The following is a 23,937-nucleotide window of genomic DNA, read 5'->3' as shown; positions in this document are numbered from 1 at the left end:
CAATAGAAGCCTGCTAACAACTAACTAATTGAATTATCTCCGTCTCTGGAAAAGGAAAAAGCACTACGATGATTTTTTAAAAGATAATTATTTTTTTTGTATCCTACTAAGTTGTTTAAATTCCTTTTATCTCATAAAGTCTTTGCTGGAATGTCTTTACGTCTCCGATGATGATTTAGAGCAGTAAAATTACAGTACGTAAAATGATTAAATCAAACTTCTCCACAATTCAGCATGTATCTGCATTCTTAAAATGATAAGTAAAAGTATTTCTCCCTTTGCAGAATTCTTGTAATGTACAGAGATGATTGATTCTTCCCTTATTGCCCCATAAAAGAAATACCTGGTTGCTTCACATTTCGAGTGACGATAACGAGGATATTTTACACGACCTATGAATACCCTAATGTCGTTCTGATTTTTCTATATTTATATCAAGAATTAATTAAATATTTTAGAGAGAAATATCTCTGTAAAAAATGAACAATTGTCTGTCTATATGGTTAAAATCTCTCTTAAAAGCATTTTCAGATTGCTGTTATGTGATTGTGTGGCGCTCTTTTGATGTGAAAAGGGAACCCTGACATGTAAAGCTGCCTTTATGGCTAACACACACAGACGGAGGTGAAGAATTAGATGTTTCAGTAGATATATTTCAGCCACTGTTGGAGATAAAGAAGCAGGGTGAGAAGATGATCAAATCTCATCAGATGGCAGAGCAGAAGTTTAGGAAGCAGCTCCGTATGTGTCAGAGCTGCCAGCTGAGCCGACAGAACCACACGGCAATAAAACACTCCACAGGTGAAGCAGAGCAAAGCTTAGTAACAACAGGCACAACGGATGTTTTTAGCCATTAAAAATTACTTGTTTTGAAGTTAATTTCTGTGGTGAAGCATTTTATTTCAGTATATTTTTATTTACATTTTAGACTCATGTTTTATTAGTTACATTTAATAATAAAAGAGATTGAAGGGAAACTGTTTAAAAAAACAGTTAGGTGTGTCAAATGGCACGATTTATTGTTGTGTTCATGCATGTGTTTATCTATATACGCATGCATAATATATAAGGCATTAGTGAAATAATGTCTGCAATACAACAAGCTTCAACCTATTTATAACAATAAAGCTAAAACATGTTAAAGCAGGAAAAAAAAATGAAATGCTATAAAAGATGATATGTTTAGGATGATGTAAAGCTGTAATATTTTTTTATATTTTTACCAATGTTCCTGAGATATTTCCTCCATGGACAGAATTCATTTCTGGTGGAGTTTCTTGTACTTTCTTTTATTTTTTTAGGGATATAATTAACAGTTTTGGCCTTTGTGACTTGTTGTTACGTTTGCAACAAGGATGTATTCTTTACAGGTGATGCGCCTTGGAACAGCTCCCTTCATGGTCCTCCTTTGTGTGTAGGATATTGCAACCTCTGGAATAATTTCTCCTGAGATTTCAGATTTGTCTTGTTCTTACCAGTTTGCTAAAAAATCCTTGAAATACAACTGGCTGTGCTTGGTTTGACCGGTGTTACTACCCTAGCTCAGGGGGTAGGAACAATGATGGGGAGACCTCACAAAAGAAAGGTTTAACCATTTATTAAAGTAAATAAACCGGCTCATCTTTTTGTCATTTTTTACTTCCGGGAGCAATCCTCTTCATTCCAGAAAAGTAGTGCAAACTGACATCTGGCTTCGCACTATTGCTGCTACGAAGCACCAATGCACCATTTTATCACATTAATGCAGTGTTTTCCCAATCTGCCGTCTCCCTGAACTGTTTAAAAGGTCCTGGAGTTCCCCTTGGTCGTCTACTTCGAACTGTCAAAACTTAACAAGGAAATATGCTTATTTTTTGTTACTATAGTCTCTTATTACATCTTTTATCACAGACTGTCACAGCGCTTTATGAAAACTGTCTTTTTGTTGATCTAAAAGGAAATTGCAGATTATGTTTTGACATGAAAAACATCCCATAAATGTTCATCTCCTCTAGTTTATGTTGTCGTAGTTTTGAATGTTAATTTCATGATCATGTTTAAGTTTATCAACATTGATGCCTCTGGTGGCAATTAGTAAAGCAGTCAAAACACGAGCGTTTGTGTTCCCATCAGGATGAGAAGAGATGAATAGAAATGACTGATGCATTTGTGTGAAAATTACTGATCTCACACTAAAGACTTAAACTTCTCAGAATATCTGATGGATGTTGAATGTTTTGGGGGTACGTGTGACCTCTTCGTCCAACATGCATCAGCTTCAGATTATGTTTTCCATCAGCCGAGTCAGGTTTCTATGTAGACTCTACTCTACTAACACTACTATAAATACTATGATTATAAAGTCCTTACAACAGTTTAAACTAAGTCTCCATATTTCTGACGGTAAACAAACATTTACTGTATATGTATAATAGAAGAGTTTCTGCATTTTTTCTAAGACCAACATTTAGTAGCCTAATTAGTTTTGGGATAAAAGGTTTAAAATATTTATCTGTACTTGTCAGGAGCTCAAGGTGATGCGGAGCTGAAAGCAGCAGCATAAAGCAAGAAGATCAAACAGTCTTTCTTTTTGGTTAATGATTCATTCAGGCTTCTTCCTGACCTGTGAGCACACATCCCTCTGTCTGACACTAATTATTCTCCAGCATAATTAAAAGAAGCTGAAATGAGAGTCTATGATGGCTGAGAAATCATCAGCAGCGAATGAACAAGTGACTAAATCTGCTCTCAGTCACATATATTCCATCCATGTGCCATACCTGCTTAGTCTATCCAGGGTCATGGGACCCTTTGCTTTACTTCATGCTTTACTCCTAATGTAGATCCTAGTGACCAAGATCATAAAACTGAAGGAGAATGATGATGCTGTTTTGATCATAGAAAATGAAAGAACTCTGTGCAAAATTATTCCGGTTTCTGAATTTTTAGTTGAACTCTTCATCTCTAATATTTCACAATATTTCTTCCATTATTTTTTTTTTTCAAATATCCCACTTCATATTCCGTTTGCAGCAACCATTAATTCACCAATAGTGTTGCTCAACAAGAAGACCATCTTACTTAATTTCCTTAGGGAAATTAAGGACATGTGCACAAAAACTGTTCTTGTTTTCTAAGATATCAGATGATTTAATGATCTTTACAGATCATCAATGAACTTTAAAAACATCTACAGTTAGTTTCTCAGAACTGCATATTGTTTGCTTTATTGTGCAATAAGGTTCTCAAACTATGATACAAAAATCAAAAGCATCAGCAGAGCATCGATTCAGTACAAATGCAGAAATGAAAGCTGCTGTGGCTTCGTGATGTTTGGGCCCAGCGTCTTGCTGCCATGCAGCCACATTGTTCCTGCAGTCGGATCAAAAGAAGACAACAGCCATACATTTGTAGAGATAAATCAGCTTGGTGCTGTCAATTTGATTTGCTTTAATGTTCTTTGTTGTTTTTCTTTTATTGATCTCATGTTGCATGAGTGCCTGATTTTGTTGAAAAATGATGGAGTAAAAACATGAGTTCTAAGGAAGCAGCTGCTTTGCTTGCTCTGTTGTCAGGGGCTTACAGTATGACGATGATGACGGTTGAAGAAGCATAGCGGTCAGAACCGGAGCTAATTGGACACGGCACCCAAGACAAATGAAAAGCTGATGTGCTGAGGAAGTAATGGTGAGAGGCAGAGTTTATTCCCCCCCAGTGGGGAGAGTTTCAACCCCAAGGCCACCTTTATTTCCTCAGTGCATTAAAGGAACAATCTGCTTAATTAATGCCAAGGTTTCAATCTGCCTGCTTGATTTAAATCAAGGGACACAAACCCAGAGCACTACAAAGCAGACATTGATTTGTTGTTTTTTCCCCAGTGTGTGTTTAAGGTGAGAAACGCATCAAACCTTATTGGCTCAGTCAGATGGTTCTGTATGAACTATGGGTACTATGACTCTGCTGCGCTGAGTGCCACATTAGTAATTGCCAGAAAACAAATAAATCAGCTTCTGCCCAGCTACTATTGTAAACTTAAATATTTGTAATTTTGGTAAATGTATAGCTATTAAAGAATGAATGAACCATTAAATCAGTGGTTTATTTCTGACATTTCACATCCCCAAAAAATTTCTGTCTGCATGTAAACATCATAGTAATAAATACTCACGCATGCAGAAATCCACCAGCTTATTTAGTGAATGTGTCTGCAAGGAGGTTTGACAAAGATAAACAACATTAATCCTTTAACATTTTAATAATATGAGAATAAATTATAATAAAATATTCAGCAACACCCGGATCCATACTTTGCACTTTCCATTAAAACACAAAGTTCTCAGTAATTATAATAAATGCTGAAATTTGTCTGTTTGAAAAACCCACCTATATAATATATATTGACTTAGACAACTTTTATTGTCATTTTTTTTATACTCTGTGTATACAAAACAAAATGCAGTTTTGTACAGCTTTCAGACAGTGATTGAGCTGCAGTTTAGCAGTGAAATGAAAATTTCCGTTCCATAAAGTGCACCAGTGATCAAATGTAAACAGTGTGGGAGAAAAAAAACATGGTGAAAAAACAAGTTGATGAGGAAGTTCAGAGCATTTTAAGAAAAACAGTATATGGTGCACTTATGCAGAATTTTGGTTTGCTGTTATCTGTGTGATGCAGATTCTGTGACTTCATTTTGGCCGTCTCCCAATGTGTGCACTTGTGCATTCTCATGTGCTCGTGTACTCGTGAAACGTCATCAACCTCAGCCCTAGTGCTGTTCCAATTCACAAGAACAGCAGACCGAGAACAAAGTCCCCGGATATTGTTCTCGCCCCTCCCTATTTACCCATTATGCATCAGAGCAGACTTGTCCGTTCTTGAGATTGACAGCTGTCCCAGCATGCACTGCGGCAGCTTTCATGGAGCGATCACAGAGTTAAGAGTATTAAGTTATAAGTTCTCTTGTCTGTTGCTGTTGTTCAATAAAAGTACGTTTTAAGATAATTTGAGGATAGAACGTTATACTTTAAAGCGTCACTATATGGTCCATTTACTGTTTTAATGCGTCATTTAAAAAATTCTGACGTTGAGAGGACCGCCGCAACCAGTGGGGAAGAAACTGTTGCAGAATCTGCTGGCCCTGCAGCGGATGTTCCCTGCTTCCCAGAGGGCAGCAGGGAGAACAGTCCATGGTGGGGGAGTGAGGGATCATTGATGATGCAACGGGCTCGAAAATCACCCCTTAAGCGCCCACCATGGACTGTTCTCCCTGCTGCCTCCTATATATATTGTGATGACGGCTAGTTTTTCATCTCCTCTTCCTTATCAGAGAAAATGTTTGGAATATAAAAAGAACCATTTTACCACAGTTCACTCTTATTATTTATTTGAGTGACAGAGCAGCATTGGAGTGATTGAAAAGAGCACGGAACGTATGATTTATGACGTGTGAAAGACAGCCTCAGCGTGCCACTCTCAGCTAACAGCTTCACTATAAAAGGTGACAGCTGGTACACCTTCACGGAAACACGCAGACACAGAGCATCCTGAGACACGGCCAGTCTCCAGGAAGAGCTCCAAGTCATGCTCTGGGTCACCCAGTGAGGGAGGTGATTCCTGCCAGGTCAGCCAATGTTGCATCTTCTTCACCACCTCCCTGTGGATTGTCAGCTTAGGAGTGATTGACTGTGAAAGCCTGAGTCCACCTGTCCAGCTTCTCTCTGGAGTACAGGGGGAGGTGAAGTTTGAGTGTCACACAGCAACCTTAGAGTGGAAAGACATTTGTCCTTCTTGAACCACATCAGGGATTCTGCGTCCTGCTGCCTCTGGGGGAATCCTTAAACACCAGATATGACCATGCATCACAGTCACTACAGGGGAGAGAATAAGAAGCAGAAAAACAAAATGGGTTGTTGAGGAAGAAAGAATGGAAAACCTGTATTTAAGTCAGTCGGACCTCATGTTGAAGGTTTCTCTGAAAGAGTAGAGCTGTGACCTTTCCTGGTTCATTGGAAAATGGAGCAGATAGATCTCTGACCAAACAGGGGTTATTTACCCTGGATGTCCATTTACCTTGGCTTTCAGAAATCTGGAAGAGGACATGTTGTGTGAGGAATGTGGGGATTTGGGCTGCATGTTCTCTGGTATGTGAATTCAGGGTTCCTTCTTTGCCCAAAAGAATTCTTAAAATTTCTGTTATTGTATTTTACATAAAAAAAATTGGTGGTACAAACATACAGCTGACATAAATACATTTGGAAATGTAGAATAAGAAATACAAGGAATATTATGAGAATATGGACAATATGAATGTATATTAAAATGAATTCACAAATGCAGAGATATTTATATTATTTTCAATTGTTGAGTGTCAGTGGGGGATCTGCGCCTTGTTTATAGGGCCAATAGTGGATGAAAAGAAGCTTTATTTGTGGCAGAATGTTTTAGTTCGGATGGAATATAGTTGGAAAATTCAGATTCCTATTCATTTCAAATTTCATATATTGATTTGTTTATGAGTTCTGATTCTCTATTTACTTATAAATGTTTTCACTCTGTCTGTTTCACCTGCAAGGCCACAATGTGTCTGAGTGAGACGAGTTGTTTGGGACAAGAAATACTATTCCCATAACAAGCCAGGTTCTTTCTCAAGGTTTATTCATAACATGTTCCATAGTGTCTGTAATTTGTTTTGATTAAATGTATTCTGCCAACCTTCACTGCTTTTCCCAGACTTTAAGTCAGTTTAAGAAAAACGGTGTTTAGGCAGAACAGGGCTGAGCATCGAGCTGTGAGGACTGTATAAATAAACTGGATTGCATATCTGAATACTTTTTTTTTTTTTACACGACATAAACTGTAGCCACATTCCAGACAGGAGAGTCTGAAACAGGATGGAAGGGTCACCTGCTCGCCTCATAGCCATGGAGACGTGTGTTTCCTGAAATGAAGGAAAATTGTGGCCATTCACCCTCTCTGTGGGGTGACTGATGCGCTGCAGCCTGTTCTTGTCCTTGCTGGTGGCAGCAGCAAACCAGATGGTTAAGAAGAGAATGGACTCGATAGCAGAGTAGAGGTGCACAATCTTTGGCTTTGGCAGGCTGAACTTTTTAGCAGCTCCAGGAAGTACATCCTCTACTGGGTCTGAGGGAGGTGACGTCCAGTTCGCACTGGATTGGCGATGATGATGATGAAGAAGAATGAAGCAGAATATGGCGACTGGTGGCGAATCAGAGCTTCATAGAACAGATTTAAAGGCTGAGCAGCTATAAGCCTTACTTCACTGTGAAATGCAAAAGAGTTGAATGTTTGGTTGTGGTAGTTTCCAGAAGGATGGACACTTTCCTGCTTTATTGATGGCTGTGAGAGTTGGAAACAGAGTAAATTCCTCTTTGCTTCAAAAAAGGTTAAATCTTAAAAAACACGTCATCATTGTAGAGTTTTCTCATTCAGAAAGTTTTATCCTTTTCCCTGTAGAGGTAGACTGGAATAGAAAACTATTTTGTTTACATTTTTAAATCATTGTGATTATTGTTACTATATTATGTGTCCTATTACCAATCAGCAGCTACAAGAGAGATGTAATAAACTCTCAGAGGATTCAGCTTATTCTTTTTTCAGAGCGTTTATCTCCTAATGGCATTCAAACGGGGTAAGGTAGCATAATGAAAAGCACCCTACTACCACACCAACCTGCATCAATTGTTTCTCCATAACTGCTCCAAAGCCTGTCTTTCAATTTAGTGGGAGATGGTTTGTTCTGTTTTCTGAGGGAGATGTGGAAAACGAAGAGCTCCATCTACGGCGACCGAGGTCAGAGAAGTGAAGAGTTGGAAAGCAGAGAGGGTCACTGAAGGTTGATGGCTTATAGAAAGTGAAAGGAGAGGCAGCAAATAGGAAAGGGAGCACCACACCCTGTTCAGCTGGAGCAGAGAGGGAAAAACACCATGTAGAGTAGAGAATCCCTCCCTGTTTGGTCTCAGTCCTGAGGGGACATTTGTGTCAGCGGAGCAGGAATTTCTCATCACGCAAATGATGCTTCAACATTCATGAATGCTCTCTGCCATGCTTTGCTCCCTGCACGTCTTTTCCTTGCCTCCATCTGAACCATACATATCTCAGACTGGAGGTTAAGATAAATGTGCTGTGGAGAAGACTGTTGAACGCTGTGTAATAAAACATACATATGCATGCGCTTTTACATGCCTTTCTGCACATACATGGTGAAGTCAGATGTCCAATAAAACATCAGACTTTGAATAGGGGAGGATAAAGATCCAAAATCTCCCTCATGTCTCTGTCCTTTCACCACAGACTCTCTGCACCCTCCCCCCTTCATCCCCACGTCTGTCCTCTCTCATCCTCTCCTTTCTCCTCCTTCTGCCTTCAGCCCCGCCAGCAATGACCCCCACCCCCTTCATCTTTTGCCTCCTCCTCCTCCTCCCAACCCTTATTCTGCTGACCTCTTTTTTTCTGCCTCACTGTACCTCTGCTACTTCTTCCTCCACAACTCCTTACCCCTCTCTCCTTTTCCCCATGCAGCAGATGGGACTCTAACTCTACCCCCTCCCCTACTAAACAAAAGCTTGTTATTCTGCAAAAATAAAGTCTCTTAGCAGTCTGTCTAAAGGAAAATCATGCAATCTTAAACAATAAGACTTCTGCAGTGATCCAAACCGTCAACCTCCCACCCTGGTTGGAAAATATGTATATAAAGAATGAAATGAAGTTTATTTAAATCAGAAAATGAAAACATTTCTGTGGTTGTTAAAGCCAAAGATTGAATGTTCCAGTTATAATAATGTTTTCTGTAATAATTAGCCAGTACCTTAGGGTGTAAATTGTTGTAAATTCGATGCTTTTTGTTAGGTTTTTGTTTATAGAGAAACGTAAGTTGAGCAAACAAAATAATCACGCTATTAGTTCACAGATTACAAGCTTTTTAGTACAAAAATACCTTGATAAGAGTGATGGCCCTCTCTCTTGTTTGATAATCTTCTTCAAGCCAGAAGTGTAACCCTTCTTGTGTGGTTCAGGAATATATGAAGACTTCAGAATTCTTCTATTCTGAATGAAGCCCAGAGCAAGTAAAAGTACGTCTTGATCAGATCATTTAATTTTTAGCAATCTACAACAAGACTTCTGCCGGTGGTGGTGCAGTGCTCTGTGCTTCAAACAGGTAGAGAAAACAATAGTCATTCTAATTCTTTCACCATTATCTCTTAAACACCCTTATATAAAGGGAACCTCCTTGCAGAGATTTCTTGCAGTTTTCATACTGAAAACAAGCTTACCCTTCAGTCCAGCAGCTGAAGCTTGGACCAAACTACATTAAGAACAGGACATTGATCCCAAACACTGCAGCAAATCTGCTACAGAATGATTGACAATGGAAAGGATATTGACAGTTATATGGCCTAGTCAAAGTAAGGGAATCTAAAACGAATCCCATCAAGCCTCCATACACTGAAAAAAACTGTTGGTGTTGCACCTGTTTTCAGCTGCTCAGTTTAGTTTCAGTTTAAGGAAGTCATTATTTTTATTGATGTAAGAGGAAAAGTGATCATGCTAAAAACCTCTTAAGTCACAACTTATTTTGGAGTTCAGCGAGGTATGAAAACGTTCTTCTATCCTGAATAAAGCCTGCTGGAAGTTTATGCAGGTCATGACTGGATGATAGAAAAATGTAAACCATGTGATCAGTGTATTTGTATTATTATTATTATTATTTTTTTTAAACACATTTCCGTCCAATCAAGCAATTATTTGCACATAACTTTTCTGTATCCGAAAAATATCAGAGGTTTCATTCACACCCTCGGTGTTTCTGTCTGCGTAGATGCAGTCATCCGTGCACAGGCAGAAAACAGGTAGGGAGAGAAAACAGCCCTGGGGGGCACCTGGACTGAATCGTTTTTAGTTGGCATAGATGATTCTCCCCATCATCACCGTCTGCCGCTGGTCAGTCAGCAAGCTGATGATCCACTGACAGGTCTACTGACTGTGAAATCAGTGAGCTCCCTGGGCAGGATGTCTGGGTTAATGATGTTGAAGGTCCAGTTGACCAGTATATTGACCAGTTGGCTCAGGAGGCAACTTCAGATGATTCAACACCAGAAGAAATAATCTAAAGAATGCGATGACATCGGAGAAGCAGGTCCATATTCATTTAATCCTTTTTGAACCAGGATGATGGTGTTCCTGATTCTCACTTATCACATTGGTGGTTTCAGATTGGACACATTAAAGGTGCCAATTAATACCAGCTAAGTGATAGATGCTATGTTACGATGCTGAATGAAGACTTTAGTTAGACGGTAAACCAGTTGGAGCCTGGATGTTGTGTCAAGGGTTTTGATTAGGAGTTCATGCTCTTATTTTGAAAGAAGTCAACTCTATTTCATACCAGCAGAATTATTGACTTTACACTAATGGATAGTCAGGCTTTGGGGATATAGGAAGTCTTTATCCAGTGGTAAAGGGTTGTAGGTGGCAGTTGGACCTACCATGCTAAGGTTAAATGGAATATTCTGCCTGACTAATATTCAATTAAAATGCTTCAGTTTTCTTTCCTCCTCCTGTCAGCTCAACCGCTGTCTCTGTCTCTACTTTCAGATGACTTGTCTTCAGAAAGCGGCAGCGGGAACGGCTTACCTGCCCTGACCCCTCCCACCTCTGCTGTGACAGATGGTGCCATCGTCAGGGAAACGGAGGTCGTCAATGGTGGCGTTGGGGCTGCCCCTCTGGACTTCAGCAGGCCGACTTCTTCTTCCTCATCATCTGAGGACCAGCAGCCGGTGAACCTGAGCGAGCCGCCCTCTCAGCGCCTGCCCCTGTCTACCTCACACCTGCCCATCACCGTCTCTGCAGCAGCTGCAGCGCTGCTCGGCGCTCTGCATCCCAATGCGCCAGAGGAACTCCGGAGGAAGTACCCGCTGGCCGCCAAACCCCCCCTGGCTCCACATCCGGCCCTGCCTCTGCCGCACGCACACACTCCAAACACACACGCCCCGTCGCACACACACACTACAGAGCTTCGACTGGACCGAGACGGCAGGGACTACGGGAGTAAGGTGAGAGCACATGCATGCACACCGACTCAGCCTTAACTTAGAAACATCCATTTACATCTTCCTGTCAGAAGCAGTGAGATGCCACACATTTTTATAAACCTGATTTGGTTTTTGATAAAACCAGCAGAAATAAAGACTTTACTTCAACTGCTTTGAACAGGAGGCTCAACAACAGAAGTTTTAATTTTAGAAATCCTACTTTCATCTTAGCAATTAGGATTCAAAATCCTAAAATCTTCATAGCTTTTATATTAGTATAATTTTCCTTCAACCACAAGTATGTGTCTGTAGAAAATGAAATATGTTTTTTTTTTTTTTAAGAAGTTAACTAGAATGAAATGCTTAGCAGTTTCTTGCACATTTCCTTTGGTGTTTTGATAATTAATTATCTTTAGTGATGATTTAAGTTTAAGGTTGAGAGCCTCTGTACCATTGCCCTAATCTGTAGAGCTTTCTTGGGATTTTCAATCACTCCTTTCCTGTTTTCTTTTAAGTTGGGACTTAATATTAGTTTCAGTCAGAAGAACAAATATGCTCAGCATTTTCAAATGGTTTAAAGAGTGCGATGATTGCCTGCTGTTGGGGAAACCAGTTGAAAGTTTGATTTGGTGATCTGCAGTTGTTCGGTGTGATGATTGTATCTCTCTGTTCACTATGTATGGTGTTCACTTTGGAGATTGTGCACCATGACTGCTGGTGTGAACAATTTCCTTCCTTCTCTTGTCTAAAAACTGAATTCATGGTTTTTGGTACAGTTGAAGCTGTAGATACACAATCCTTTGACACCTACACCAAGAGATCCATCACTAATCTCTGGGATAATTAATTAAAATAGAAAAGTACAAAGCAACGATTCAATCTCTGCATTTAACCCATCTTCTTGGTGAGCAGTGGGCTGCAATTGTGTGGCGTCCAGTGATCAATGTGGGGTTAAGTGGCTTTGCTCAGGGACCCAGAGTGGCAGTCGATGGGAGTGGGGCTTGAACTCAGAACCTCTGGGACCCAAACGCAATGCCCTAACCACTATGCCACCACTCCCCCAGATGGAGATGGAGAGCAGCTTACATTTTAACAGGGCAGGCAGTTCAAGCCTTTATTGTTTGAGGCACTTGGCTAAAATAAAACCTGTTTTTTTTTTTTTTTTATTCCAATCTATGCCTTTTATAAACCAGCTTTGATCAATGCAAAGCTCTTCATGTGGGTCAATAAGTCTTTTATTTTCCAGCTCTAAATGTGCAAAAATCAGCCCTTCCATTTTGGCTTGTCTGCACCTGCTGTCAGTACATTTTAGGATTTATTATTAAATGCCTTTCATTAGTTTAAAAAGTGCGGCCCCATCCTACCTCTGAGTTGTTTCCTAAATGAAGCTGGAACTGTTGCTTGATCTTTTTGCAGCCATGAGCTCTTCCACTGCTGTCTCCATTACCTGCTCCTTTTCTCCCTCTTTTCACCTTTGACTCTGCTTTTAAGCTCATTAGCATGCAGAACTTGCACGTTTCATTGGACTGAAACATCAGTGGAATCTATAAGACAGGATTGTGCTGCAGCTACAGGTCATGCAGTGTGATTGGAGCTGCCGTCGTATTACCTTCACACAGTTGGACACGTTCAGCTTGTAGAATATTTCTGAAACGGCAGCATGTCGCCCTTTAGAGTTCTTTAGAGGTGAGGAACAGGAAGAGAGCTGACATGTCTCATGTTGCTGCTGTGACGTTACGCCATAGTCTTATCGACAGAAATCCCTTCTGTTGAACCGACAGAGTCATACTTAACCCAAGCGTCTGTTACTTTGCACTGTTACGAGTTCTAAAAGAAATGGTTCAACAGGTCAGGTCTTTAAGGCAGCAATGCAAAGTTTGGACGTATTCTTTGCTCAGTAAACAGTAGGCCTGGATTTGTTAATTTCTTTGTAATGCTGAAGGTGGGCTTTAAAGCTTTACATTTTAGATTCTCATCCTAAAGTTCCAAATGAAGACTTTTTTCCTCAAATTGTTAGAGGCCATCAGATTTGTTGTGTTTTTAAGAGTTAAAAATGCACTCAGACAAAGTACGCAGGGTTTCTAGAAGGGAAACAAGCCCACAGAGTGGATATAGTGCCTTCAGTGTATTTTAACAGAGGACATTAGGGGATTTTTTCACATTATGTTTCTGCCAAGGTTACCGTAGTCTTATTTCTTAGTTTTTAGTCGTTCTAATTTTCTTTTGAGAATCAGCCTTTTTTCCACTTTTCTCTTTGCTCTGATCTCATCGTTTTATTCTTTTATTTCTTTTCTTTCTGATTTTACTTTCAGAACTTTGGTCACTGCTCTCTGTGCGAACTTGTGGCCTTAATCTTAATCTGTCTCTGTTGTTTCATTTAAAAACATCCACTGGAAAGTTTCATACAATGGAATCTGAATTTAAATAAGTAGTTAATATAGAATCTAGATTTATTTTATCAAAGCAGTAAAAAGTTCTTCCATTATTTTAAAACTAAAACTGGGCTCATATAAATAACCAACTTTTTTTTTCTTTTGGGGTGGTGTATGGAGGCCTGTGTTATTTGTGAAGGAGGTGCAAATAGAAATATTCTTATTTATACATATTATTGGCGTAAATGTTCCTATTTGTGCATCCTAAATGAAAATATACCAAATAACAGCAGAGAAGGTAGCAGGGCCTTTGGTAAAAAAAAAAAAAAAGACAGAAGTTTTAATACAAAAGCCAAAAAAAGAAAAACTGATTAAAAAGTCATGTTTTTTTTCTCTGTGGTTTTCATTAATTCATCTTTTCTTCTTCCTGCTCTGTGACCATGGTGCACTTAGAGAATCTCTCTTTGAAAGAAGTAATTTTCTCCTTTTATTCAGGTTCAGTGTGAAAACACAGCAGCGGTTATCTGTGGAAACATGAACTCTTTGCTTGGTGAATTAATAAGGACACCCACATTGTCTCATTCTGGATGTATTAAAACACTGAACTGTCGTTTCTAAAGACAAGGAGACGGAATGAAAAGCTGGAGGTAAAAGCAGGAGTTTCTCTCTCCTACCTTCCTCCTCTCACCGTCTTTGTGTTGAAGCTGAATGGCAGATACTGGTGAACAATAGACACTGGCCTTGAAGATAATATATTAGTGCCAGACCTGAGTGAGGTTTGAACACGAGCGCAGCTTTACTCCTTCCCCTCGCATTTAGACTCTGAAACAAACACTCTCAGCTTGCCTCCATTATGGAGCCAACAAACGCTTCTTTCACTTTTTACACCGCTTCTCCTCTGCCAGCGTTGTGGGGGTGTGTTAAGTTCACTTTAAGTGTCACTCTGCGTTTCTCCTGGCTTTTACTGTGTCTTTGCTAAAGGTTTATCACTCTACATAGTGTAAATGTGTGTATGTTTGCAGAACTGTGATCTTCCTTAGCAGGAAGAATTTGTTGCAGGCGACCTGTGAGGGCAGCTTAAAGATGCATTCAGTCTCTGGCTTCATTAGTCCTGCAGGATCAGCAGAGGTGAAAAGATTTGTTCAAGTATGCTAACTGTGCGACACAAGGCTACTAATTAAAAAGTCTTGCATGTATTGCTCTGCAGAGTGTTTGTACCTCTTAATCTTCAGTTTCCTTAGGGTTTTTTGTTTGATACTCTGAACATTGATGTTCATATATACATAATTTCCCATGATGATATAGAAAAATTCTCCCTTTAGATTTTATTTGACTTTGTTGATAGGAATAATGAAGCCAGGCCGTCTTTGTAGCTACATATGTTGAAATGGAAAGTCTAAGGCCTCTGAAAACTTTGCTGTCCGCCTAAAAGCATTCGCCTTTGGTTACCTTTAGTTATCGCATTCATTGCTTTTTAAGATTCCTTTGGATTTTAAAACATAAAATTCACCTTAGACAGTGATGACATCACAGTGTAGCTTTTGAAATATTCATAACCCTTCTGAGTTGATGAGCACGCTGTGTTGCCATCTTTACATGTGCATCTATACTGTACCTCCCACTGAAGGTACTTAAAGGTTTTTATTTACAGTGTTTCCTTTAAATATTTTTCTTCAATATTTAGAAGATGGTGTTATTAGGAGTCATCCGTTTTTGTATTTTTGCTTCATGCAATCATCGGTTCTTCAACCAAACCCGTTCTGCATGTCTCTAAAGAATTAGAACTTTGAAAAAACAGATTTTCTCAAACTGAAACCCAGAACTAGCTAAACTTAGTGATTATCGAGTATATCTATGGGTATTCTTTCACTTGTTCTAACTTATAAGGTCATCAAAGATTATTGACCGTTAAAAACTTTCCTAAACGAGATTTATAACTGCAAAAACCAAGCAAAGCAAATACATTTACTGAATAGGCGGTTAAAGCAAAACGATATGATAAACTCTAGCAAGAAAATGAGCAGAGCTAAAGACAGCCGGATATCTTTAGTAAACGAAAATTATTTTTGCAACTTGAAGGTAAGCTGCAGGAAGAAGAGCAAAGCATCTGTTGCCATGACAGCCAGCCGTCACAGCCAGCCTTGACACCTCGATGAATGTTTGCAAGCTGTGAAGCTAATTTATCCATTTTGCACAACTTCTTCAGCTGCTGTTGGAGAGGAGGAACTTTTTCTGGCCTTCACTCACTAATTACACATCTGTAAAGTCAAGCTGCTGACTTGGTTCCTACCATTTTCACTTTACTTTAAGCTTTTCATTATTATGAAATATATATATTTGTTGGTCACCTTTTTTGTTTCATTCAGTGTTTGAGGTCATAGAACTAATTTCATAACAAAAGTAGTCTGATTGGTCGTGGTAATAGTAGTTTGAATTTAAGATTAAATTTGATAATGATTTTGTTATTTTTAAGTGAAAAAAAAGTTTCTTGTGGTATATGTTCACACCCCCACCCATGGTTAAATTATTAAGGAAATGTGTTTAGTCACAGTTTTGATGTCAATTCTAACCGATCTTAGCTTGTCTTTATTAAAGTGTTGACTGCAGAATAAAAAAACTTTTTTAAAAAAACTCACTGAAATTGTCTAAATATTAATCGGTTTTTACATCTTAAAGCAACAAATCATGTCAGAATCTAATGCAATGAAAGACTTGATAAGAAAATAAGTGATATTTTTGGGAGTACATTCACAGCATAGCAGGCGCAGTTTGCATCAGTTATGGTTCAAAGAAAGACCCTTTACCAAAAATATCTTTGATTCTCGATAGTCTGTAGATTCCAGACTTCTTCGTTTCACTTTCTCATGTTCTCGACTGTAAGTAAGAACATTTGAATGTACATATTTAGACATATACTTGTAAGGTTGACCTTTCTATTATTAGATAAAATCCAAAATTAAATTAAAGTTGTCGGACAGTTTCAGTCGTACATAATCTCTCTGTCCTCAGAGGAAAGGTTCAAATGAAATAATTGAAAGTTGCAGAACCTACTGTCTTTCTTTTTAGACTTGAAATTCTTCTTTTCTCTAGAAAAAAAGTTTTTCCATTTTGGTCCTAAAATGTTTAAAATATTTCATTTCCTGTGTAAAGCATTGGAGTGGATGCATCATGGTATGAATGCATTTAACTGGTAAAAACAAGCCAGTTGGCACTTGAGCAGTTATAAAGTCAAGCTAGAATATTATTCAAAGACTAGCTTTTTCACTAATTTTACTAAGTGGAACAAATTATAAAGATGAATGACAGCCAGACCAAGCCTTTATTTCTGTTTATTATGATGGTTTTCTGCTCACTGCATTTAAAAGACTTCAGATCAGATTACATCAGACTTATAAAATATAACATATTTCTTGAGGCAGAAATGTGGATGAAAAATATCTTTTAATTTATGTTTCACGGTTTTTATTTTCAAAATATACTTTCAATCTGACAAGCAAGCCTCTTCATAATATAGATACATGCTGATTGGATGAATCCGACTGAATGTTGAAAAATTTGCAGGTAGGTCTTTAGATTGGGAGCAATATTCGCTCTTAATCATCCTACTGAAATGTTTTCAGTTTTGCACCAATTAAAAGCGTTGATAAATCACCAGATCTCATTTTTTTTAAACATCTAATTTAATCTAAAAGAAATATATGTGTTTATCCTATAAGACCAAAGCATTTGTTAATTTAGCATAAACTATGTTGAAAAATGTGATTTAGAGAAGAATAAGTGTTTCTGTGTTTGCAGTCTCCACAGTACAGTTCAGGAGGGAGCTACGACGGCATTAAGATGGAGCTGAACGCAGAAGACCTCACCATTGGGCGTCACAGCACCCAGGTCGCCCCTGACGATGACGACGACGACCATGACGACCATGATGACAGCGACAAGATCAACGACACGGAGGGTGTCGACCCTGAGAGATTAAAGGCCTTTAATGTAAGTCGGGAGATTGGCCTTGATGGATGTTCATAGTGGAAAAACTCAGCCACCAGAAAATCCAGCTGTCTGACCTAAAGCTACTAATTTTTAGGATGGTGTCAGAAAGCATAAAAGAGAAATCTGACATGAACAATGAATCCATGTTTGAATGCTTCTGTTAAGTACCACAAATATAGAGTTTATAGCCATCTAAAGTAAGGGGTGGGGTTAGAAGGATTTTGTTTCTCCCAACCTGCAGCTCAAGAATAGCAAAGACTTGACTGTACAGCAGGCAGTGGATGTGTTGACCCACATCCTGTTGTTGCTGCTTGGAAAGGCGTAGGATATTGGACCCTAAAGTCAGGAACACTGGGCCAATTCTTTTTGTGATGCAAAAATATTATCACTTTTATGTGTTCTCTAATTCTAACATGAATTAGAAACCGTTTTTCCCAAAAATCTACTTGGTTTATTTCATTATTCAGTTTCCTTTTTTTAAATCTGGTCTGAAAAAGTAAAACTAAATTACAATGATATTGTTTTTTTTTTTTTACATTTTCTTTAAAAAAAAATTTGTCCTGCCAGTAATTTCAGCAGTACAATTTTATCCCACATGATAGAAAGTTTGGACTCCATTAGGCCCTTGATGACGCCATTTTATCACCTGACATGTGTTTTTGTTGCAGATGTTTGTTCGTCTGTTTGTGGATGAGAACTTGGACCGAATGGTACCGATCTCCAAGCAGCCCAAGGAAAAGATCCAAGCCATCATCGAGTCCTGCAGCAGACAATTCCCAGAATTCCAGGAACGCGCCCGCAAGCGCATCCGCACCTACCTCAAATCCTGCCGACGTATGAAAAAGAACGGCATGGAGGTAGAGTAGCTGTACCTGCTGGGTTTTTAGAACTTTTGACATTAATGGCATGCGTTTATATGGGTGACACTTAGCAAGGAATGTGCTGAAGGAGAATGAGTGCAGGTACTGTAGAGCTGGCTGCGTGAAAAGGATTAAATGAAGAAGGAAATATGGAGATTTTCACTGGGAAGGGTCAAAATGGATTAGATTAGAAATGAATGTAGCAGGATGATTAGGATGTTCAGTTTGGAGGCAGGGTTACGAAGGCATGTAGAACATGGACAGAGGATTATTTCATATTCGGATGCTGATGGAGCTCCCAGAGGAGAGGAGAAGGAGAACAGGCAAGGTTCCATGGATGCAGAGATGAAAACCAGACAGCAGGATTTCCTACAGAGGTTAAAAAAAGGAGACAGTTGATTTACTTTGGCTCCCCCTAGAGGCATTATTGATAATTATTAGTTATTGATAAAACATACAGATTCATGATTGAGCTTATCTTCACATTCTGGGATCTGCCCATAGGTGTCATGATAACTTGGTTTTTAGTTTTAATGATGCAAGAGTAATTTGTCTTGGTAAAAATATTAAGCGTCTGTGTGGGAGCAGCAAGCATGATGTAAATATGTCTCGATATGTTCCAGATACAGGAACATACAGAAATGAGAGCCTATTAGAGAAAAGCTTATTTATTTCTCTTTATCCTACAGCTGGGTTTGTTTAGTTTTATTGAAATATCTCTTCATGAAACACTAGTTTTGTTTTATACATTTGGAAATGTATAATTGGAGTTCTTGTCCAAGTTATTAAGATTTTGTTTTCTCGTTCAAAATAAGCAACTGACTGAACAAATAAGGAAAGTGTTGATGGTATAAGGTATAATGGTTTTATTACTCTTTATTTATTCTTTGTTTTGTAGTTTTGGAAAACTATTGATTGCTTCCAAAAAAGTAAAAAAAAAAACAACAACAATCCACTGGACTTTGTTTTCTAAGTTTGAAGACTTTTCACGTTCCATCCAGGAAACTTTCTCATTTCAATTTTCAATTGAGAAAGTTTCCTGGATGGGAAGCGAAATGTCTTCAAACTAGGAAACAAAGTCCAGTAGATTTTTTTTTTTTACTTTTTTTTTAAATGACTTTGACCTTGATGACTGGGAATCTTTACCAGCATATTGATTACTTCTTTATTTTCTGTGAAAATATAACAGACATATATTCTTTATTCTAAAAGTTGGAGGTTCTTCCATCCGTTTTAAAACCTAAAGAAATAACAATTAGATTTATTGATATATTCACTGTTATTTCTTCAATGTACAGTTTTTTTTTTTTTTTTCCTAATTAAAACTTTTTTTCTGAAGGGTTTGGGATGGATTTATAGCTGTATTTTACAGATCCTATTTTGGGAGGGGGCAAAAATTGCTCACCTGCACTGAGGTTTTAATAGAACAGGTCATGGTAATCTCTGTACTGCCCCCCTGTGGTTTAGTATAATATTACCTGTTATAACAAAACAAAAGATGTTCATCGTTCTTCCTATTTGACAGAATGTTTCTGTTAGAAAAGTCATTGTTTGGATGTTGGGTGATTAATATACTGTGACTTGTGTTTTCTCTATATTTAATAAAGAAATGTAATAATTTAATGAGTGAATAACTGTCCCACTTTAACCTTTTCCTGTTTGCAGACCCGTCCAACTCCACCTCACCTCACCTCAGCCATGGCTGAAAACATCCTGGCTGCAGCCTGCGAGAGTGAATCCCGCAACGCTGCAAAGAGGATGCGCCTCGAAGCCTACCATGTAAGGAGCAAATCACCTGTAGCCTCACTGCTATAGAGGAGTCAGAAATGTTTGTTTGACTTTAGGTATAATTCAGGGTCACGGTTAAAGAAGTGTTTTTTATTTGTTTGCGAGTTGTTGCAGTTAGATCTCAATGAGGAGAAATTACTTCCAACACAAGGATTAGAATCAGTCTATTATGAGTAAATATCAGTAGAAAAAGTCAATCAAAATTAGTCTAATCTGACTGGATTCTTAAATCTGATTTAAAGTAATGGCCGCCTTCTAACAGGAACATTTAAAGAAAACGGACTCAAAATCTGATGCTTGGCTGGTCTTTATCCCAGAATAAGAATATTAACCCCAACAATAAGTAATTATCATGTATCTAAATGTACCCTATCTATGCTCCCTTCTTGGCCAGATCACTTTAGTATCAATGAGTTATTACATAAAAATTATATGAATAAATATATTGAACTTATACCTACTAAACAATTATTATTCTATCTATTGTGAGAGTTTTTATGTACCTTAGAAATCTTTATTTCTTATTCAGGTTAAAATCCTAACAGGCCACCATGTTGCTGCAGGTGTCTATGTGTTTGGGTCACTTTATAAAGTCTGTCTCCTTCTCACTGGGATCAGCTGCATTCCTCCCTCTAAACATTGCTTAGTTTCTTTTGTTATTTTTAATCAGTTCCCACCATGTCCCCCTGTCTCTCTACAGGATGAGCAGATCTCCCTGGAGAAACCGTCCAGCGGAGGCGCCACTCTGAGGGAGCCGGTGTCCCTCGCTCATTCTGCCTACTCCTTGGCTGCATCAGCCTTCCCTTCCCAGGACACGCAGCTCTACATCAACGGGGCCGGCCTCAGCTATGGTTACCGTGGATACCCAGGCCTGAGCTCTGCCATTCAACATCCCATCTCCCTGACGACCGGCACTGCCACTCAGAGCAATGGTGAGTTTAGATGGAAAGGGAGGGGTTTAAGAGCTTATGGAGCGAGGAACATTAAGAGAGGGAGGAGGCCTGGGGGGGAGCAGCATGCAAATTAATGGAGTAATATTTTACAATACCTTTCTTCTGATTTTAACTCACTCTTACTGACATCCGCTTTCTTAAAGAAATGATCTGCATGTAAGTAAGGTCCTGTGTAAGACAGTCAAACATGGCGTCTAATAAGCTGGTTCTCTGAAGCAGATTTAAAGCTCCGATATTGCCCCGTTTCAACCTCACTCTGGTCTCATTCCTCTCTTTCTGATGCTTACATGCTGTTACCAAGAGATACAGCTTTATATGCTTTGTTGTGTAAAAAGCATCTCCCACACATGTCCATTGTGCATTTAGTCAGACTTGTCATTGTTGCTCAAATTTGTGTTTATGCTGATTGTCGTCGAGGAAGGAGACCCTCGGTTTAAGTTTCAATCCATTGCATTCTTCAGAAGGCTGAATTAGAATTAAGTCTATTTTCCTCTCCAAAACATTTCATGTTTAGGTTAGAAACTTGCATTTTGGCCCCTGATCCGAAGCCTTTCCTCTGAGTTTGCTGTGTTAATGGAAAAGTACAGTCAGAAATTCTCACAAATTTCGTCTTTCAACTTTTCAATGAAAACGGATAGATTTAACAGCTAACAGGCAACAGATATTTTCACCTGAGCTCTGAATCCTTGCAGCTCATCCAGAGTCATTATGAGTTTCTTGAGACATAACTTTCGACATCATCGTGCCTTCTTCATCATCATGCCAATGTCTTTTATGAAGCATCCAAGTAACAGAATGTTTACCCACCTCACCCATTGATCTCTAACCTCTCACTACACCTGGACCTTTAATCAACTGTTTCATTGTTGCTTCACCTCTGCTGATGCAAGAACCAAAAGACACCTCGTCTTTCTGACGCCTCACAGAGATGCAGAAGGTCTACAAATGTTTATTTTTTGGTCCCTGCCTTCTTGGAAAACAGCATCGCCTTCTGCTGCTGTGTGGAAGTAGCACCATAACACAGACAGCTTTAGTTCAAATCAAAGGAATTCAGTTCATGTCAACCATGTATGTCTAAGCCATTTTTTTAAAGGTACTTGTATCCTCGGTCATATCGATGAAGTTGGTCAGTGTCATTTATTATGTCAACTCTATTTTTCAGCAGTATTTAAAGTTTGTGGGATGATTTAATATAGGGATAGGTTACGTTGGTCCCTAGTGCCACTGTCCTGCAGCTTTTTCATGCATCCCTTCTTAAGGGCTCAGTCTGTGCTAAACTTAGACCTGAGATGCCAAGAAGGTAATTTGGTCTTTTGTTTCAGGTGTGTTGAAGCATGGTTGCTTGCAAAAGCTGCAGGACAGTGGCACTTGAGGACCGATAATGCCTACTGTTTAATACCAAACAGGAAGTTTTAGTCGTTTTTTGTTTTTGTTTTAAGGAAATCATTGCAAATTTTAAATATATCACAGCAGTTGTTACTAAACTCTCTGTCCTCATCCCACCTCTGATCGGCTGTTCCCTTGTCCATTTCCACCGTCCCATCCAGGTCCCACAGACCTCAGCATGAAGTCTCTCTACTCCAACAACATCACCAACTCCTCCTCCTCCACTACCACTAACAACCTCAGCGGACGGGGCGGTGGGGGTGGCGGAGGGGGCGGGGCATCCACACAGCTCAGCCAACCAGAAATCACGGCTGTGCGTCAGCTGATCGCAGGTTACCGGGAGTCGGCAGCCTTCCTGCTTCGCTCAGCTGACGAGCTGGAAAACCTCATCCTGCAGCAGAACTGAGGAGAAACACACACAGACACACACACCTCGGACACAGACACACACAGTTCTCATGTAATGCTTGTTTTATGTCTGTTTCGGCTATGATGAACTCCAGACCCCCTTATTGTCTTTCTTGTCCCGCCTTCAACTCAGATTCTTTACACTCACTATAGTGTCTGTGCTGAAGTGCGGCTATGGAGGGGAAATTGGAAATATACTGTATAAAAAAAACCTCAAGAAACAATGAAACACTTCTACCCACAACGAAATGAACCAGTTGAAAGAAAGCAGAGAGTTTGGACTCAAGAGGAAAATTCCCTCCTCCCCTTTGTTGAAGCATCCCACAATCAGCCGAACACAGGAGAGGAAGATGGAAGTGATCTGGAAAAGAAGGAATAACTGAGGAATCATAAACTCCCCAGATTTGAGTAAAGAAGTGATTTTCTTTTTTTTGTTTTTGAAACTTTTACAATTAATGATTTAAATTAATATCTGATGAGTCCCAGAATGTTTTTTATGAGAATTTGTTTGTTTCTTTGATTAATTAATCTAAAAACTTGGCACTAAAAATTCCCAAAATTCGATACAAAGTAAATATAGAACCTGGGAAGAGAAATGTTTAATTTAAAGGAAAATATAGATTTTTTGTTGTTGTTCATTTTGAGCTTGCTTGTACATATTGGCCCTCTGTGTCCTACAGCACTTTTCTCTCTCCTCAAACCTCCCGATTTTCACTGTTTTTACCCAGGGAGCAACTAGCTACTTACTTATGCATCCAAGACGCCATTTTTTTAAATTATTTGTTTATTTTTGAGCACCAGAATTTACCTCAGACCACACCTGCCGACTCTGCTACCAATTCCTTTACATTCCCAACAGGAAACCAGTTTACTTTGACTGTTCCCACCATCTGTCGTTCAAAGTCCCCTGCAGAATTGAAGCATTTGAAGGACTTTCTGAACTCTGAACTTCAGTTTTCTCGGTGCGGGTCAGTTGGCGTGCTGCTGTAAATAACACGTTTATCTTGAAAACTTGAAGAACCTGAGCTAAAGCCGGCAGGAGTGTGTTTCTCTGTGCGATCCTTTCCTTTAAGAGGACGGAAAGTGTGTGTAACGTGTGTGGGGTTGTGTGAGTGAGTGTGGAGGGGATGTGAAGAGAGGTGATGTATTTCCTAA

At 39.1% G+C, this 23,937-nt stretch overlaps 1 protein-coding gene across 2 annotated transcripts in view; it reads left to right on the top strand.

Annotated features, from left to right (window-relative positions):
• Nucleotides 1-23,251, top strand: part of LOC119799431 (nucleolar protein 4-like) — a 120,636-nt gene extending 97,385 nt beyond the window's left edge. The window contains exons 6-11 of one of the 2 annotated variants that reach the window (XM_038309323.1): nt 10,592-11,049; nt 17,196-17,387; nt 18,056-18,244; nt 19,913-20,026; nt 20,736-20,967; nt 22,536-23,251. In XM_038309323.1, the coding sequence (XP_038165251.1) occupies nt 10,592-11,049; nt 17,196-17,387; nt 18,056-18,244; nt 19,913-20,026; nt 20,736-20,967; nt 22,536-22,780 (1,430 nt within the window). In that variant the 3' untranslated portion in view covers nt 22,781-23,251. The remainder of the gene's footprint in view (nt 1-10,591; nt 11,050-17,195; nt 17,388-18,055; nt 18,245-19,912; nt 20,027-20,735; nt 20,968-22,535) is intronic. The other variant, XM_038309324.1, reaches the window with a different exon arrangement.
• Nucleotides 23,252-23,937: the final 686 nt, after the last annotated feature.

The sequence above is a fragment of the Cyprinodon tularosa genome, unplaced genomic scaffold (genome assembly GCF_016077235.1).
Source record: "Cyprinodon tularosa strain WSP-4 unplaced genomic scaffold, ASM1607723v1 ctg66, whole genome shotgun sequence".
NCBI lineage: Eukaryota > Metazoa > Chordata > Actinopteri > Cyprinodontiformes > Cyprinodontidae > Cyprinodon > Cyprinodon tularosa.
This window is presented reverse-complemented; position numbering and strand designations above follow the sequence as displayed.